The sequence below is a fragment of the Salvelinus sp. IW2-2015 genome, unplaced genomic scaffold (assembly GCF_002910315.2).
Source record: "Salvelinus sp. IW2-2015 unplaced genomic scaffold, ASM291031v2 Un_scaffold1238, whole genome shotgun sequence".
Taxonomy (NCBI): Eukaryota; Metazoa; Chordata; class Actinopteri; order Salmoniformes; family Salmonidae; genus Salvelinus; species Salvelinus sp. IW2-2015.
The window spans coordinates 44197-58999 of NW_019942792.1; the positions used below are offsets into that span (position 1 = coordinate 44197).

The 14803-nt window shown below is 43.9% G+C and overlaps 1 protein-coding gene across 1 annotated transcript in view; it reads left to right on the forward strand.

Moving 5' to 3' along the window:
* slc16a4 (solute carrier family 16 member 4) overlaps nucleotides 1-14803 on the forward strand; it is a 67306-nt gene that overhangs the window by 13889 nt on the left and 38614 nt on the right. Inside the window, exons 4-6 of the mRNA XM_070438849.1 lie at nucleotides 1786-1936; nucleotides 3902-4034; nucleotides 4528-4671. Coding sequence (XP_070294950.1) covers nucleotides 1786-1936; nucleotides 3902-4034; nucleotides 4528-4671 — 428 coding nt within the window. The remainder of the gene's footprint in view (nucleotides 1-1785; nucleotides 1937-3901; nucleotides 4035-4527; nucleotides 4672-14803) is intronic.

Genomic DNA, 14803 nt, shown 5'->3' on the forward strand with positions numbered 1-14803 from the left:
CCAGCTGTGCTGCTGTCATTATCACCTACCCAGCTGGCTGCTAGTCTTTATCACCCACGTTGGCTGCTTAGTCATGATCACCCACAGCGTGGCTGCTAGTCAGTATCACCCCACAGTGGCTGCTAATCATTATCACCCCACAGTTGCGCTGCTAGCATTATCACCACACAGCTGCTTAGACAGATTAAGAGTCATGAACAAGTCAATCTCCTCAAACCACTTCTAATTCCAGAGAACCTACGACACGAGCTACGTAATGGTTAGCAAAAGCTGGGTCTTAACACACACACACACACACCACACACACACACACACACACACACACACACACACACACACACCACACACACACACACACACACACACACACACACACACACACACACACACACACACAAAATCATGTGTAGCTAGATGGATGGTAAATGATAATTGACAGTTTCTAAGAAGAACTCCCAACCTCTCAGTATCCTCAACTCTCTATCTATAGAGTCCCTCGAGTAAAGAGCTGTCAGCAGCATTGCACGTGGCCAGTGACTATAGGAAATGTACATTATCCTGGGACAAGTATGGTGTTGCTGACAACGCTTTTACTCGAGGGACTCTATAGATGGAGCGTGTTGAAATATTAACGCGCGCTGCGACATACAGGCCGAGTTCGTCTTKCATCGCCGGGTGCCCTGGGTGGGAGGAGTTTACACATTTTTAATTTAGACCATTCTATTGGTCCTAGTGTGAAATCTTCAAATTCACCCACAGACAGTCGGACCAAGGAGATCTACTGTACTTCAGACACGTGTTGTAAACACACCTAAAACACTAAGGTGCAGTGACCTGTTAACCTGTTAACTAGGGCCGGGACGATACCGGTATCGCGATACTCGTTAGTATCTTAGCAAAGAAATAAAACATGAAGTGAACTTAACTTCTTAAAGAGAACATCCCTAATGTTGGCAAACAAACCTCATTATGATGTCATCCAGAGTCCAATGTCTTTATTTCCCAGGTTATAGAACACAGTGTGTTACATACAKAAGGTTTTTAAAAGACCARAGAGTTTGGTCTGCTTTGTGTTTTTATTTTTGSCATGGWAAAARAAWKWATATGGTACTGGTATCGTCACAGGCCTTAATGTTAACAACCCTGAAATAATCTGCCCAGGGACTCTGTCTGCACTAACCAATAGGAGTTAGTAACCTGTCCTTATCCATCACTGAACCAATTACCAACCGGAGTAAAAATAAATAAAGAATAAGTAGCCACGGTTGATTACTTTAAAACTATTCTTTAACGTATGAAGACATTGCAGTGTCTCTACGGTAGCTACTGTACAACTAAAGCTTTGTCAGTAGAGGTCAAATTAGGTCAAATGAGACACTACTTTTAGGAGGTTTTTGTATTGATTACATACAGTACATTTGGAGTATGACTTATTTCATAAAATAAATAAAAAAGTACTTTTCTGACCACAGCTTTTCATGTACACTATATACCAGTACAGTATACAGTAGATKATATAATTATATACCGAACATTTTTCTTATGTTCTCATCAAGCGTTTAGCTGAGATTTACTGTATGGCTCAGGATTAGGATTATTATCAGAATGCGCTGTGGCTAAGTAACTAAGCCCATAGATGTGGTGGTTTATAGTCCTTTGAAAGTGTTCCATTATGTTTTTTGTTGTTGTTGTTGTAAGCATTACATTGTAACATTTTACTCTGAAAGTGTTCCATAGCTATTGTTTACTTTGAAAAGTGTTGCATTATCGTGGTATGTTTTGCAGCGAGCCCAAGGCTGCGAAGCTCAGCCTGTTCAACAGGAACAATGCCCTGAACGCCTGTATGAAGAAAGGGGAGAAGAAAGAGAAGGAGATTCATTATGAGGATTCCCCAGATGGTGGCTGGGGCTGGATGGTTGTACTTCACTGCTTCCTGGTACGGCTTCTTCTTTCCTCATCTTTGAGTGTTTGGAGGTTCACCAAATGTTTATCTATTGGACATGTTTCTAGATTTAAAAATATATATATACAGTGGGGAGAACAAGTATTTGATACCACGCCGATTTTGCAGGTTTTCCTAACTTACAAAGCATGTAGAGTCTGTAATTTTTATCATAGTACACTTCAACCTAATGAGCAGACGAATCTAAAAACAAAAACCAGAAATACCACAATTGTATGATTTTAATAATTAATTTCATTATTGCATGACATAATAATTTGATACATCCAGAAAAGCAGAAACTTTTCAAATTGGGTATCAGAAACATCTACTTTGTTGACAAATTACAAGATCATACGTTTCCTTCAGTTCTGACTAGGTTTGCCCACACTCAGCAGGATTTTGCCCACTCCTCCCTACAGATCTTCTCCAGATGCCTTCAGTGTTTCGGGGCTCGTCCCGCTGGGCAATCGAGACTGGTCACTCCCTTCATATAAATTTTCTATTGGTGCAGGCTGGGAGATCTCCCTTATGGCCTGGCACTCCAGACCTCTGAATCTTTTACGGAGCGACTCCCTTAGTTGCCAATGGCATGTGTGCTTCGTGTCTTGTTTCATGCTGAAAGACCCAGCCACGACCCATTCTTCAATGCCTTACTGAGGGAGGAGTTGTGGCTAGATCTCGCGATACATGGCCCCATCCAATTCCTCCCCTCAATACGAGACATCGTCCTTCCCCGATTTGCAGAAAAGCATCCCCAAAATGATGTTTCCACTCCAGCTTCACGTTGGGATGGAGTTCTTGGTTTGACTCATACTTCTTCTTCCTTCCAAACACGGGAGTGGAAGTTGACCAAAGAACTCATATTTTTTTCTCATCAGACCACACATGACCTGCCTCCCATGTCCTCCTCTGGATCATCCAGTGGTCATTGGCACTTCAAACGGCCTGGACTGCACTGCTTAACAGGGAACCTTGCGTCCTGGCAGGATTTTATCCATACGGCGTAAGTTGTTACTAATGTTTCTTTGAATGTGTCCCACTCTCTTCAGTCATTGACCAGTCCTCCGGTGATTCTGGGCTGAATCCCTACCCTTCCTCATGATCAATTGAGCATGCCCCACGAAGTCGAAACTTGAAGACGCCAGACCCAGGAGGTATTGACCCGCGTTCATCCTTGAACTCTTCCATTTTCCTAGTTAAATCTGCGCAAAGTTGTTCCTTCTCACCCAAGCTGCTTGCCTATTGTCCTGTAGCCCATCCCAGCCTTGTGCAGTCTACAATTTATCCTGATGTCCTTACACAGCTCTCTGGTCTTGGCACTTGTGGAGAGGTTTGGAATCTGTTTGACTTGAGTGTGCTGGACAGGTGTCTTTTATACAGATACGAGTTTCAAACATGGCAGTTAATACAGGTAATGAGTGGAGAACAGGAGGGCTTCTTAAAGAAAAACAACAGTCTGTGAGAGCCGGAATTCTTAACTGGTTGTAGGTGGAATCAAATACTATATGTCACTGAAAGTAAAATGCAAATTAATTATTTAAAAAAATCATACATATGTGATTGATTCTGGATTTTTGGTTTTAGGATTCCGTCGCTCACAGTGATGTACCAATGAATAATGACAGACCTCTACATGCTTTGTAAGTAGGAAAACCTGCAAAATCGGCAGTGTATCAAATACTTGTTCTCCCCACTGTATATATAATTGTTCATATGTTATACAATTACGCAGAGTTAGGGTCGATTTAATTTAGATTCCAGTCAATTCGTAAAAGTAAACCGAATTCCAATTTGGAATTTCAGTGTACTTCCTGAATTGACTTCAAATTGAAAGGGAATTGACCCGAACCCTGACCCCAACCCTGCGTTTTGTAGTGTGGCAGATCATGTGTGTGTGTGTGTGTGTGTGTGTGTACGTCTGCCTACCTGCGTCCCTCTGTCTGTCTCTGACTCCAGGTGAATGTGCTGGTGATGGGGACCCTGAAGACCTTTGGGATCTTCTTCGTGACATTCCAGGACGAGTTCGGAGGGTCGGCAGAGAGCATCAGCTGGATCGGCTCCATCATGTCTAGCCTGCGGCTCTCTGGAGGTCAGAGTTCACATGACATGAAAACACTCAGACTACTACTGTATCACAGGAGGTTGGTGGCACCTTAATTAGGGAGGACGGGATCGTGATAACGGCTGGAGAGGAATGATTGGAACGGTATCAAATACATCCAAGCACATGGTGTCCAGGTGTTTGATTCCATTCCATTTGCTCCATTCCAGCTGTTACTATGAGCCGTCCTCCCCTCAGCAGCCTCCACTGTACTGTATCTGTGTGTGTGCGTGTTTAATTCAGATGTGTGCAGGGTGCAGTGTGCATGTGTGCATGTGTGTGTGAGGTCAGAGTTCACATAAAACCAAAGTCTGACCACATCACTCGTCCCTCTGGGTCTGGGTCTGGGGGTCTGGCTCTTGTGTTGCATCACTGACAACATCTGACGTCTGTCTGTCCTACTAAGAGGTTCGTAATTGGATGGATGGATGGATGAATTATGGGATACATTTTCATGTTTTTCTGTTTGTTCCTGTGTTAGGTCCCCTGGCCGCTGTATCGTGTGCGAAGCTGGGTAACAGAGTGACCTCTATAGCTGGGGCTGTGCTGGTCAGTGTTGGCTTCCTCATGAGTGTCTTTGCCACCAGCGTGGTATTCCTCTATATCAGCATGGGGCTGATTGTGGGTAAGTTATAAGAGGTTATAAGAGGTTATAAGAGGTTATAAGAGGTCAGGGGCAGAGTAGGCCGGAGTCCAATATATGTGTAAAATACTTGAAAGTACTTGTCTTTAGGTATCTGATATACTTGAAATGTGTTTTTTTTCTGTCTTGCATTTTTTGGGGGGGGTATTTGGTGACAAATCACATGTTTTTAATGAAAAAAAATCGGAATATGTGTCTGAATCTGTGATGATCATAATATATTTGATCATAAATACACTGCATGACCAAAAGTATGTGGACATGTGCTTGTGGAACATCTCATTCCAAAATCATGAGCATTAATATGGAGTTGGTCCCTCCTTTGCTGCTATAACAGCCTGCACTCTTCTGGGAAGGCTTTCCACAAGATTGTGGAACATTGCTGCGGGGACTTGCTTTCATTCAGCCACAAGAGCATTAGTGAGGTCGGGCACTGATGTTGGGCGATTAGGCCTGGCTCGCAGTCGGGTATTACCATGCTACTGCATCGTTGCCTATGCCGCACGGCCATCGCTCATCATATAATTAGAACACATATTCTTATTGAATCCCTTATACATTTGTGTATAGGTAGTGATTGTGAATTTTATTAGAATTACATCGTTAGATATTACTGTATGTCGGAAACTCAAGCACAAGCATTTGCGCTACACCAGGCATTAACGATTCTTGCCTAACATTGGTGTATGTGACCACATTAAAATGTGGATTGATTTTAGTGAGAAAATACAAGTGCAAACGGCTAGTGCTATTGAGGACCTGCTTTCTAACTGGGATGTTTTCCTGAAGAGGAAGTTGTTAGCAGCTGGGGTGGTGTGTTTCATGGAATGCTTCCGTGATCAATCTACAGAGTTTCACCCAACACACCAAACATTGGCCAGGTTGATCTACATTGCAGACTGACCATTACCAGCTAACCCACTAGCATTACTGATCGTAGGATCTTAATTTGAGCCAGTGTTGCTAACAGGCAGAAATAATCATACGGCGACAGGAATGTGGATTATAATTAATTAAGCAACATTTTGTTGGTAGGGGCTTGATATGTACTTCGTACGGGAAAATCAAAGTCTTGAATTTCATAGGTTAAAATGTCATAGTTTCGAAGCCTTTTTAAACCCAGGTTAAAGACTCCCTGCAACAGGGTGATTTCAAATTAAGATCCCATATCGATGTAAGCAACGGATGCCAACAATGCAGCGTTTTGGCAACGTAGTTGGAAGGTTACTGGTTTCAGGACAAGTATTGTTGGCATGTTAAAGTGTTTTTGTCTGGGTTGATCCAGGCTTTAAGTCCCAGGCTGGGGTTTGTACCAAATGTCAGGCCTTATTCTCTTTAAAAGTACACTGGTTCCAAGGGAATAGGTCCCATTGTGGGACGCACCGCAGTCATATGCACCCCACAGCTTGGCTGCTAGTCATTATCACCCCCAGTGTGGCTAGTGCTAGTCATTATCACCCCCAGCTGGCTGGCTAGTTCTTATCACCCCACTGGCTGACTAGTCTTATCATCCCACAGCTGGTGTAGTCATTATACACCCCACAGCATGGCTGCTAGTGCATTCACTACACCAACTGGCTGCTAGTCCATTATCACCCACAGCTGGCTGCAGGTCATTATCACCACAGCTGGCTGTGCTAGTCATATCACCCCACAGTTGTCTGCTAGTCATATCACCCCACAGTTGGCTGCTAGTCATTATCACCCCACAGTTGGCCTGCTAGTCATTATCACCCCACAGCTGGCTGCTAGTCATTATCACCCCCCAGCTGGCTGCTAGTCATTTATCACACTCCCAGCTGGCTTGCTAGTCATTATCACCCCACAGCTTAGGCTTGCTAAGCCTCCATTGTATCACCCCCAGCATGGCTGCTAGTCATTTCACCCCACAGCTGGGCTGCTAGCATTATCACCCCACAGTTGGCTGCTAGCCATTATCACCACACAGCTGGCTTAGACAGATTTAAAGAGTCATGAACAAGTCAATCTCCTCAACCACTTCTATTCAGGAGAAACCTCACGACACGGAGGCTACGGATTCATGTTAGCAAAGGTTGGGGTCTTAACAACACACCCCACACACACACACACACACACACACACCACACACACCACCACACACACACACACACACACACACACACCACACACACAACACACACACACACACACACACCACAACACCACACACACACACACACACACACACACACACACACACACACAAATCATGTGTAGCTAGATAAAGATAATTGACAGTTCTTAAGAAGAATCCCAACCTCTCAGTATCCTCACTCTCTATCTATAGAGCCCTCGAGTAAAGAGCTGTCAGCAGCGTTGGCACGTGGCCACGTGACTATAGGAAATGGACAGTATCCTGGGACAAGTATGTGTTGCTGACAACGCTTTTACTCGAGGGCTCTATAGATGGAGCGTGTTGAAATATTAACGCGCGCTGCGACATACAGGCCGAGTTCGTCTTGCACGCCGGGGTCCCTGGGTGGAGGAGTTGACACATTTTTAATTTAGACCATTCTATGGTCTAGGGTGAAACTTCAAAATTTCACCCACAGACAGTCGGACCAAGGAGTCTTACTGTACTTCAGACACGTGTTGTAAACACACCAAAACACTAAGGTGGCAGTGACCTGTTAACCTGTTAACTTAGGGCCGGGACGATACCGGTATCGCGATACTCGTTAGTATCTTAGCAAAGAAATAAAACATGAAGGAACTTAACCTTCTTAAAGAGAACATCCCTAATGTTGGCAAAACAACCTCATTATGAGGTCATCCAGAGTCCAGGTCTTTATTTCCCAGGTTATAGACACACAGTGTGTTACATGACAAGAAGGTTTTAAAAGACCAAAGATTTTGGTCTGCTTTGTGTTTTTATTTTTGCCATTGGTAAAAAAAATAATATGTACTGGTATCGTCACAGGCCTTTAATGTTAACAAACCTGAAATAATCTGCCAGGGACTCTTCTGCCCACAACCAATAGGAGTTAGTAACCGTCCTTATCCATCACTGAACCAATTACCAACGGAGTAAAAATAAATAAAGAATAAGTAGCCACGGTTGATTACTTTAAAACTATTCTTTAACGTATGAAGGACATTGCAGTGTCTTACGGTTAGCTACTGTACAACTAAAGCTTGTCAGTAGAGGTCAAATTAGGTCAAATGAGACACTACTTTTAGGAGGTTTTGTATGATTACATACAGTACATGGAGTATGACTTATTTCTAAAATAAATAAAAAGTACTTTTCTGACCCAGCGTTCATGTACACTATATACCAGTACAGTATACAGTAGATGATATAATTATATACCGAACATTTTTCTTATGTTCTCATCAAGCGTTTAGCTGAGATTTACTGTATGGGTCAGGATTAGGATTATTATCAGAATGCGCTGTGGCTAAGTAACTAAGCCCATAGATGTGGTGGTTTATAGTCCTTTGAAAGTGTTCCATAGTTTTTTGTGTTGTTGTTGTAAGCATTACATTGTAACATTTACTCTGAAAAGTGTTCCATAGCTATTGTTTACTTTGAAAAGTGTTGCATTATCCGTGGTATGTTTTGCAGCGAGCCAAGGCTGCGAGCTCCAGCCTGTTCAACAGGAACAATGCCTGAACGCCTGTATGAAGAAAGGGGAGAAGAAAGAGAAGGAGATTCATGATGAGGATCCCCAGATGGTGGCTGGGGCTGGATGGTGTACTTCACTGCTTCCTGTACGGCTTCTTCTTTCCTCATCTTTGAGTGTTTGGAGGTTCACCAAATGTTTATCTATTGGACATGTTTCTAGAATTTAAAAATATATATATACAGTGGGAGAACAAGTATGATACACTGCCGATTTTGCAGGTTTCCTTACTTACAAAGCATGTAGAGGTCTGTAAATTTTTATCATAGGTACACTCAACTATGAGAGACGGAATCTAAAACAAAATCCAGAAAATCACATTGTATGAATTTTAAGTAATTAATTTGCATTTTATTGCAGACATAAGTATTTGATACATCAGAAAAGCAGAACTTTAATATTGGTACAGAAACCTTTGTTGCAATTACAGAGATCATACGTTTCCTGTAGTCTTGACTAGGTTTGCACACACTGCAGCAGGGATTTTGCCCACTCCTCCCTACAGATCTTCTCCAGATCCTTCAGGGTTCGGGGCTGTCGCTGGGCAATTACGGACTTTCAGCTCCCTCCAAAGATTTTCTATTGGGTTCAGGTCTGGAGACTGGCTTAGGCCACTCCAGGACCTTGAGATGCTTCTTACGGAGCCACTCCTTAGTTGCCATGGCGTGTGCTTCGTGTCGTTGTCATGCTGGAAGACCCAGCCACGACCCATCTTCATAGCTCTTACTGAGGGAAGGAGGTTGTTGGCCAAGATCTCGGCATACATGGCCCCATCCATCCTCCCCTCAATACGGTGCAGTCGTCCTGTCCCCTTTGCAGAAAAGCATCCCCAAAGAATGATGTTTCCACCTCCATGCTTCACAGTTGGGATGGTGTTCTTGGGGTTGTACTCATACTTCTTCTTCCTCCAAACACGGCGAGTGGAGTTAGACCAAAAAAGCTCTATTTTGTCTCATCAGACCACATGACCTCCTCCCATTCCTCCTCTGGATCATCCAATGGTCATTGGCAAACTTCAGACGGGCCTGGACATGCACTGGCTTAAGCAGGGGGACCTTGCGTGCGCTGCAGGATTTTAATCCATGACGGCGTAGTGTGTTACTAATGGTTTTCTTTGAGACTGTGGTCCCAGCTCTCTTCAGGTCATTGACCAGGTCCTGCCGTGTAGTTCTGGGCTGATCCCTCACCTTCCTCATGATCATTGTGGCCCACGAGGTGAAATCTTGCATGGAGCCCCAGACCGAGGGTGATGACGTCATCTGAACTTCTTCCATTTTCTAATAATTGCGCCAACAGTTGTTTCCTTCTCACCAAGTGCGCCTATTGGCCTGTAGCCCATTCCCAGCCTGTGCAGGTCTACAATTTTATCCCTGATTGCCTACACAGCTCTTGGTCTTGGCCTTGTGGAGAGGTTGGAATCTGGTTGATTGATGTGTGGACAGGTGTCTTTTATACAGGTAACGAGTCAAACAGGTGCAGTTAATACAGGTAATGAGTGGAGAACAGGAGGGCTTCTTAAGAAAAAACTAACAGGTCGTGAGAGCCGGAATTCTTACTGGTTGGTAGGTGATCAAATACTTATGTCATGCAATAAAATGCAAATTAATTATTTTAAAATCATACAATGTGATTTTCTGGATTTTGTTTTAGATTCCGTCTCTCACAGTTGAAGTGTACCTATGATAAAAATGACAGACCTCTACATGCTTGTAAGTAGGAAAACCTGCAAAATCGGCAGTGTATCAATACTTGTTCTCCCCACTGTATATATAATTGTTCATATGTTATACAATTACGCAGAGTTAGGGTCGATTTTATTTAGATTCCAGTCAATTCGTAAAAGTAAACCGAATTCCAATTTGGAATTTCAGTGTACTTCCTGAATGGACTTCAAATTGAAAGGGAATTGACCCGAACCCTGACCCCAACCCTGCGTTTGTAGTGTGGCAGAGCTGTGTGTGTGTGTGTGTGTGTGTGTGTACGTCTGCCTACCTGCGTCCCTCTGTCTGTCTCTGACTCCAGGTGAATGTTCTGGTGATGGGGACCCTGAAGACCTTTGGATCTTCTTCGTGACATTCCAGGACGAGTTCGGAGGGTCGGCAGAGAGCATCAGCTGGATCGGCTCCATCATGTCTAGCCTGCGGCTCTCTGGAGGTCAGAGTTCACATGACATAAACACATCAGACTACTACTGTATCACAGGAGGTTGGTGGCACCTTAATTAGGGAGGACGGGATCGTGATAACGGCTGGAGAGGAATGATTGGAACGGTATCAAATACATCCAAGCACATGGTGTCCAGGTGTTTGTTCCATTCCATTTGCTCCATTCCAGCTGTTACTATGAGCCGTCCTCCCCTCAGCAGCCTCCACTGTACTGTATCTGTGTGTGGTGCGTGTTTAATTCAGATGTGTGCAGGGTGCAGTGTGCATGTGTGCATGTGGGTGTGAGGTCAGAGTTCACATAAAACCAAAGTCTGACCACATCACTCGTCCCTCTGGGCTGGGTCTGGGGGTCTGGCTCTTGTGTTGCATCACTGACAACATCTGACGTCTGTCTGTCCTACTAAGAGGTCTTGTAATTGGATGGATGGATGGATGAATTATGGATACATTTTCATGTTTTTCTGTTTGTTCCTGTGTTAGGTCCCCTGGCCGCTGTATCGTGTGCGAAGCTGGGTACAGAGTGACCTCTATAGCTGGGGCTGTGCTGGTCAGTGTTGGCTTCCTCATGAGTGTCTTTGCCACCAGCGTGGTATTCCTCTATATCAGCATGGGGCTGATTGTGGGTAAGTTATAAGAGGTTATAAGAGGTTATAAGAGGTTTTAAGAGGTCAGGGCAGAGTAGGCCGGAGCCAATATATGTGTAAAATACTTGAAAGTACTTGTGCTTTAGGTATCTGATATACTTGAAATGTGTTTTTTTCTGTCTTGCATTTTTTGGGGGGGTATTTGGTGACAAATCACATGTTTTTAATGAAAAAAAATCGGAATATGTGTCTGAATCTGTGATGATCATAATATATTTGATCATAAATACACTGCATGACCAAAAGTATGTGGACATGTGCTTGTGGAACATTCTCATTCCAAAACATGAGCATTAAAATGGAGTTGGCCCTCCTTTGCTGCTATACACCCTGCACTCTTCTGGGAAGGCTTTCCACAAGATTGTGGAACATTGCTGCGGGGACTTGCTTTCATTCAGCCACAAGAGCATTAGTGAGGTCGGGCACTGATGTTGGGCGATTAGGCCTGGCTCGCAGCGGTGTTCCAATTCATCCCAAAGGTGTTCGATGAGGTTGAGGTCAAGGCTCTGTGCAACCAGTCAAGTTCTTCCACACCGATCTCGACAAACCATTTCTATATGGACCTCACTTTGAGCACAGTGGCATTGTAATGCTGAAACAGGAAAGAGCCTTCCCAAACTGTTGCCACAAAGATGGAAGCACAGAATCATCTAGAATGTAATTGTATGCGTTAGCGTTAAGCTTTCCCTGCACTGGAACAAGGGTCCTAGCCCGAACCATGAATAACAGCCCCAGACCATTATTCCTCCTCCACCAAACTTACAGTTGGGACTATGCATTCAGGCAGGTAGTGTTCTCCTGGCATCCACCAAACCCAGTTTGTCCGTCGGATTGCCAGATGGTGAAGTTGAGTGGCTGCTGTCAACATACTGACTCAAATCTCTAGCCACTTTAATATTAAAAAATGGGATGTAAACATGTATCACTAGTCACTTTAAACCACATATGTCAGAGTCAAGGCCGCGCGGCCACATCCGGCCCGCGAGAAGGTTTTTACGGCCCCTGGGATGATCTTGATTTTTATTAGGACCGGCCCGCAGACCGCAGCAAGCCGGCAGCCGCAGATCTTTTACACGCACCAATACACATTTCCCACAATGCAACGGTGACGCACCGAGCAGTAGGCTGCTTCATTTCAATATTTATTGGCACAGCAGTCGTCAGCATCACAGTAAAATTAACTTTCAGATACCATCAAAAATGGCAAAACGGAAGGGTGACACTGAGAACCGGGGGTTTCAAACAAGGTGGGAGTCGGAGTATATGTTCACGGAGGTAGCTGGAAACCTGTGTGTCTTCTGTGTGGAGAAAGTGTGGCGGTACTGGAAAGAGTATAATCTGAGACGACATTATGAAACGAAACACGCGACAAAAACGAATATGGACATGGAACAAGCTACAAAAGGCAGGGAATTAAAACGAGGCCTCAAATCTCGACAGGCGCTGTTCAAAAAAGCCAAATCACAAGGCCAAGGCTGCTGTCAAGGCCAGTTTTATTTGCAGAAGAGATCGCTAAATCAGCCCGGCCATTTACGGAGGGGGATTCATCAAAAACTGGCATGATTAAAGTTTGTGACGAAGTTTGCCCAGAAAAAAGGCAACTCTTTTTAAATGTGAGTCTGAGCAGAAACACCATGCCGAGAGAGTAGACCAGTTGTCCATCAATCTAAAGAGCAGCTTGTGAAAAAGGGAAAAGATTTCATTAGCATATTCCTTGGCTGTGGATGAGAGCATCCGACATTTCGTGACATTGCCAGTTGTCAATTTTCATCCGCGGAGTGGACTCCAGCCTAAGCGTGACCAGAGGAGTTTTTGGCTTTACGTCCTATGCATAGGCACAACACGGGGCATGATTTGTATGAAGAGGTGTCAAGATTGTAAATGGATGGAGCTGCCTTGGAAAAACTCGTGGGTTGACAACCGACGGAGCACCTGCGATGTGTGGCACAGGAGCGACTGGTGGCGAAGATACGGAAAAGAGCAAGAGAAAACGCGACAGGTGAGCTGACAGCTTATCATTGTATCATACACCAGGAAGCGTTGTGCGGTAAAGCCTTGAAAATGGAGCATGAATTGAGCATCATGCACGCGCAACAGTTAACTTATCAGAGCCAAAGGTTGAATCACGCCAGTTCAAGGCATTCTGACGGAGTTAGAAACGGAGCATGGTGATTTGCCTTATCACACAGAGGGTGCGATGGCTAAGCCAGGAAAGGTGCTTCAAAGATGTTTCGAAGCTTCGTGAGGAGATTATGTCTGTTCTTGGACAGCAAAGGGAAAGACACAACAACAACTCCGAGACGACATGTTTCTGTGTGAAATGGCTTTCTGTGTGACATTACGAGTCATCTGATGCAATGAACTGCAGCTGCAGGGTCGGGGATCATGTCATCCTTGATATGTACAGTACAGTGAGGCATTTAAAAACCAAACTGACTCTGTGGGAGACGCAGATGCGGAAAGAAAATTTGAGCCACTTTCCCAGCTGCCAGACCATGAAAGAGAAGCTCTCTACCAGTGCGTTCCGCAGCGCACAGTTGCTGATAAATAGTATGCTTGCCGCTGACTTCGACGCCGATTTGCTGACTTGAAGCACAAAAAGCAGGTTGGAACTGCTCGGTAACCCATTTGCTGTTGACGTGGAAAGCCACCACCAAACCTCCAAATGGAGGTTGATTGACCTCACATGCAATGATGCACTGAGGCGCAAAATAGCGGCAGTGGGTGGCGGCGGAGTTCGCCCGTTTCCTCCCCGAACAATGCCCAGCTCGCATCCAGGCTGCTCAAACTTGTCTATGTTTGGCAGCACATACCTGTGTGAACAACTGTTTTCTTTGAGAACCTGAACAAAACATCACACAGAAGTCGACTACTGCTGAACACCTCCACTCAATTCTGAGGATTTCCTCAGCTCAGAGCCTTACCCGAACATGATGAACTTGTGGAAAAGATGGGACACCACCAAGTATCACCCTCAACCTCAAACAAGTGAACATACTGTGCAATCACATATTTAGAGTTTTTACTCAGTTCAAGTTTAAAAGTTAAAGTTTAATATTTGTTTCACTGCATGTTACTTCTCCTAAACAAAGTGTTGTTTTTGATTAATAGATTTTTGCACTTTATTTATTGTATTTCAATCCAATTATATTTTTAAATATTTCAGTTGAGGGATGATAGAAAATTGCTATTATTGTTTTTTCTTTGAAGTAATTTAGCCCACTTTTGCTAAAATAGAAAATATAGGACTACTGATGGTGCCTTGAATACGCGGTTCTTTCATTTAATGTTCTGTTATGGGATTTTATATAAAGGAAATTTGTCTTTTGTGTCTGTTGAAAAATTAAGAATTACTGACAGAGCCATAAGAAATATTGCTTTTATCTGATCATTGGAATATATTTGTTAGGTTTCAGTAGGTTCAATTAGGTTCACTAGACATATGCGTCATTTAAAAATTTTCAATGAACATTCGAACAGTCCGGCCCTCGGCTTGTAGCTAAATTTTTTATTTGGCCCTCCGTCCATTTGACTTTGACCCCCTGCTTTAAACAATGCCACTTTATATAATGTTTTCATACCCTACATTACTCATCTCATATGTATATAGTGTATTCTATACCATCTACTGCATCTTGCCTTTTCCGTTCAGCCATCG